This window comes from Heteronotia binoei, chromosome 10 (genome assembly GCF_032191835.1).
Source record: "Heteronotia binoei isolate CCM8104 ecotype False Entrance Well chromosome 10, APGP_CSIRO_Hbin_v1, whole genome shotgun sequence".
Classification (NCBI taxonomy): domain Eukaryota; kingdom Metazoa; phylum Chordata; class Lepidosauria; order Squamata; family Gekkonidae; genus Heteronotia; species Heteronotia binoei.
Genome location: NC_083232.1, coordinates 26,766,478 through 26,770,428, shown reverse-complemented (window position 1 = coordinate 26,770,428; position 3,951 = coordinate 26,766,478). Strand labels below are relative to the sequence as shown.

The 3,951-nt window shown below is 63.4% G+C and overlaps 1 protein-coding gene across 1 annotated transcript; it reads right to left on the bottom strand.

The window, feature by feature from the left end:
• Positions 1 to 931: 931 nt before the first annotated feature.
• Positions 932 to 3,016, bottom strand: FZD8 (frizzled class receptor 8). The gene has a single exon (XM_060248117.1). The coding sequence runs from the start codon at positions 3,014 to 3,016 to the stop codon at positions 932 to 934; it is 2,085 nt and encodes a 694-aa protein (XP_060104100.1).
• Positions 3,017 to 3,951: the final 935 nt, after the last annotated feature.

Below are 3,951 nucleotides of genomic sequence, written 5' to 3'. Positions count from 1 at the left end.
GGCACTGTCAGTCTGTCCCCCCCCCGCCCCCCAATTCCAAACCAGTTGTTTTTTCATGCCTCACCCTTGCCACAACACTACAGTCCAAATTTGAAGGCCTGCTCTAGAGCCCGATTCTAGTTTCTCAGACACCTTTTGTGACTTTCAAGAGCTGCATTCTAAGACAGCAAAACTTTAGGCACCAAGCAACAGAATAAGCAGGGCAGCAAGAGGGGGGTGGCACCCCTTCCAAAACATAATCATTTATCATTATTTTATTGACAAAATAGAATATTCAAATATTTGCTCTTGGGAGGGAGTGTGTGTGCATGGACGGGTAAGCCTCTAAACTCTTTTTTTTCTTTACAAAAAAAATGTACAGACAGTATAGCATTTGGATATATACATATTTTACACGTTTTGTACAAGGTACCAAATAATTATATAAATACATCCTTTAACATAAGAAACCCGTATTTATTGGGGGTATATAATTAAGACATAGGTTTGATTGTGTTTAAGGCATCTGCCAGTTTATTCATTTTTTAAAAAATTAAGATTCTTCCCCATCCTGCCTCCAGTCTTATCAGACAGCTGAGTCTGAAGAAAAGGAGGGGGGAGAGAGCATGCGGAGAAGCCCCAATTCAACAAGGGTGTGTGTGCGTGCATGCGCTGGTGGGGGTGTCTCTGGCTAGTCCGAGGAGAGGCCTAGAAAGTTCCTGCATGGCAAAGGCTTCCAAATTCCCTCCGCAAAGTTAAGCTGGTGCCTTGAAGTTAGCGGCTCTCTCCCTGCCCCAAAAGGAGCTGGCGCTTGGGGGCCTCCAGCAGCGGCTTTGTTCTGCACACGGGGAGGCCTTTAGGAAGTTCATTACTTAGGGGGAGGGGGAGTCCAGTTAGCTGCATTCCCCCCCCTTCCTCCTCCTCCTAGCAATTCAGGCCTCCCTTCCTTCCTTTACACCTGGGACAAGGGCATCTGTTTGGGGTAGGAGACAGAGCTGGCAGTGCCCGACCTCCACGTCAAGCCAGTGCTCACGTCACTGTACATGGAGCCCCCTCCACCACCCAGTCCTCCCACGGCAGCCGCAGTCACCATGCCCCCTCCTCCTCCGCCAACTGCTCCCAGGCTGCCAGCCGCAGCAGCAGCAGTCCCCTTGCTGGCCCAGCAGCAGCGGGTGCAGAGGGCCTTCCAGGACTCCAGAGTCTTCCCAGACCAGACCCACACTCCAGATGTGATGCCCACCACGAGGCACATAAAGTACTTGAGCATAAAGACAGCATAGTCTGGGCGGCGGGCCTGGTCAGGCTGCTGGTCCCGGAGGCAGGGGCAGTTGTGCGTGGCCTCCCAGCGGGGGCGGTTGTGCTGTTCGTAGAAGAGGCAGGCCACTACACTGGCCGCGGGCACGGTGTAGAGCACCGTGAAGAGGCCCAGGCGGATCATGAGCTTCTCCAGCTTGTGGGTCTTGGTGGGGCCCCCTTGCTGCTTGATGACACTCCGGATGCGGAAGAGCGACACGAACCCGGCCAGCAGGAACATGGAGCCGATGGCCAAGTAGATGAGCAAGGGGGCCAGCACGAAGCCACGCAAGTTCTCCAGGCTCTGGTTGCCCACGTAGCAGATGCCCGCCACGGGATCCCCATCCACAGAGCTGAGTGCCAGCACAGCGATGGATTTGACACTGGGCAGCAGCCAGGCCGCCAGGTGGAAGTACTGGGCATAGCCCGCGATGGCCTCGTTGCCCCACTTCATGCCAGCCGCCAGGAACCAAGTGAGGGACAGGATGACCCACCAGATGGAGCTGGCCATGCCAAAAAAGTACACCAACAAGAAGACCACCGTGCAGAGGGCAGGGCCGGTACTCTCGTAGCGCACGTGCTCGGCCACCCCCAGCTCCGGCTGCAGCTCGGCGGCGCCCCCTGCCGCCCCGCGCCCTCCAACTGCGGCTGCCGCCGCCGCTCCCGCAGCGCCCCCTGCCGGCCCGGCGGGGCCCGCTCCCGCCGCCGCCGGCCCGCCGCTGCAAGCCACTTTCTCGTGGCCGGCCACCAGGCGCACCAAGTAGCCGAGCGAGACGAAGAGGTAGCAGGCGGCCAGGAAGATGATGGGCCGTTCGGGGTACTTGAAGCGCTCCATGTCGATGAGGAACGTGGAGACGGTGGCGAAGGTGGAGATGAAGCAGAGCACCGACCAGAGGCCGATCCAGAAGGCGGTGAAGGCGCGCTCGTCCGGGCTGAAGTAGGGGTTGTGGCAGGGCAGGGCGCAGTTGGCGATCTGGCCCGTCTTGACGCGGTTGTAGAGCGGGTGGCGCTCGCTGGAGACCGACACCATGGGCGCCCTGCACTGGCAGCCCGGCTCGCAGGGGGCCGGCGGGCGGGCCTTGCGCGGGGGCGGCTCGGCGGGCAGCGGCGGGGGCACGGGGTTCCTGGCCGCGATTCCTCCTCCTCCTCCGGCGGCGGGCTTGCGGGGGGGCGGCTTGGGCTGGGGGGGCGGCGGCGCGGCGGTGGTGAGCTCGGTGCGGTTGTAGTCCATGCACAGCGTGTCCGGGTTGCCTTGCTCGGGCAGGCGGTCGCAGCGCATGCGGTCGGGCCAGGCGAAGCCGTATTGGCGCATGAGGGGCGCGCAGCCGGCCTTGGCCCGCTCGCACACGCTGCGGCACGGCGGCAGCGGCTTCTTGTAGTCCTCCAGGCAGATGGGCGTGTACATGCTGCACAGGAAGAAGCGCAGGTCGGCCGAGCACTGGATCTCCACCAGCGGCCAGAACTGGTGCACCTCCAGCCCGGCCTCGTCCTGCGTGTCGTGGTTGAACTGGTTGGGCATGGAGGTGTAGTTGTAGCCGATCCCTTTGCACAGCGGCACCGTGATCTCCTGGCACGACAGCTCCTTGGCCGCCGCCGCCGCAGCAGAGGCACCCGCCGCCGCCGCCGAGGAGGAGGACGACGACGAAGACGCCGCCGCCGCCGCAGCCACGGAGCTAGAGCCCTGCAGCCAAGCCGGCAGCAGGAGCGGGAGGACGGCGAGGGCCAACAGGTAACTCCGCTCCATGCTGGGCGCCGGGAAGCAACGGCGGCGGCGCGTCCTGGAGGGCTCCCCCGGCCACGCTCGTCCTCCTCCGGCCACCGCCGAGACCGGCCGGCCGGGCGCTGGGACCTTCTGCTGCTGCTGCTTCCGCCACTTCTCCCCGCCGCCTCGCAGCCTCCCTCCCGCTCGGCAAGTCTGCGCTCCGGCCCGGGAGGGAGGCAGAAGCGGCGGCCGAGCCTCTCGCCTCCAACCCGGCTGGGGCTCCCGCTCTGCCTGGCGGCTCAGGCGGCTGCTGCCATCCTCGGCTCGGCGCTCGGCTCCAACTTTGCCCCCAGCCGTGCGGGGTCAAGATGGCTGAGGAGGGCTCGCTGGGCGCTCCACGCTGCTGCTGCCGCCGCCGCGGGGCTGAGACCCCCGAGCAGATCGCTGCTTTCCGCCCAGCCTGGGGTGCTTCCGCTGCGCGCTCCTGGAGCTGCCACCGCCGCCACCTGAGAGGTCTGGCCGGCAGGCAGGCAGGCAGGCGGCGAGAGAGGCGCCCCCGTCCCCTTTGCCCAACTTCGCTCTCTCTCTCCAGCTCCAGCAGCGCCAATCCGGTGGCCGCGCTCTCCGGGCTATTTATTCCGAGGGCGGCCAGGCTCCGCCTCGCCTGTCCCAGCGACCTATCACGAGGGCTCCGGGCGGGGAGCGGGGTCCCCAACGCAGCAGCCTGGCTTAAGGTGGATCGCAGGTGACGGCCGGCTGGGGACAGCCGCGGGGCTGCGGGCCCTTTAAGACTCTCTGCTCGGGCTTGCTTTTTTTGTTTTGTTTGGGTGTTTTGGAAAGGTGTTAATGGCTCCCTTAACTCTTCGGCAGGTAAGCTGCGAGGAAGGATCCTGCTCCAGCCATCCCCAGCCCAAATACCCACTTCCACTTTCTGGACTGTCGCTTTCCTAGGGCCGGCTTCAGCCAACCCGTGGGGG

Bases quoted from the DNA above. Each gene is read 5' to 3' on its own strand.
- FZD8 (XM_060248117.1), bottom strand. From the start codon at position 3,016: ATGGAGCGGAGTTACCTGTTGGCCCTCGCCGTCCTCCCGCTCCTGCTG.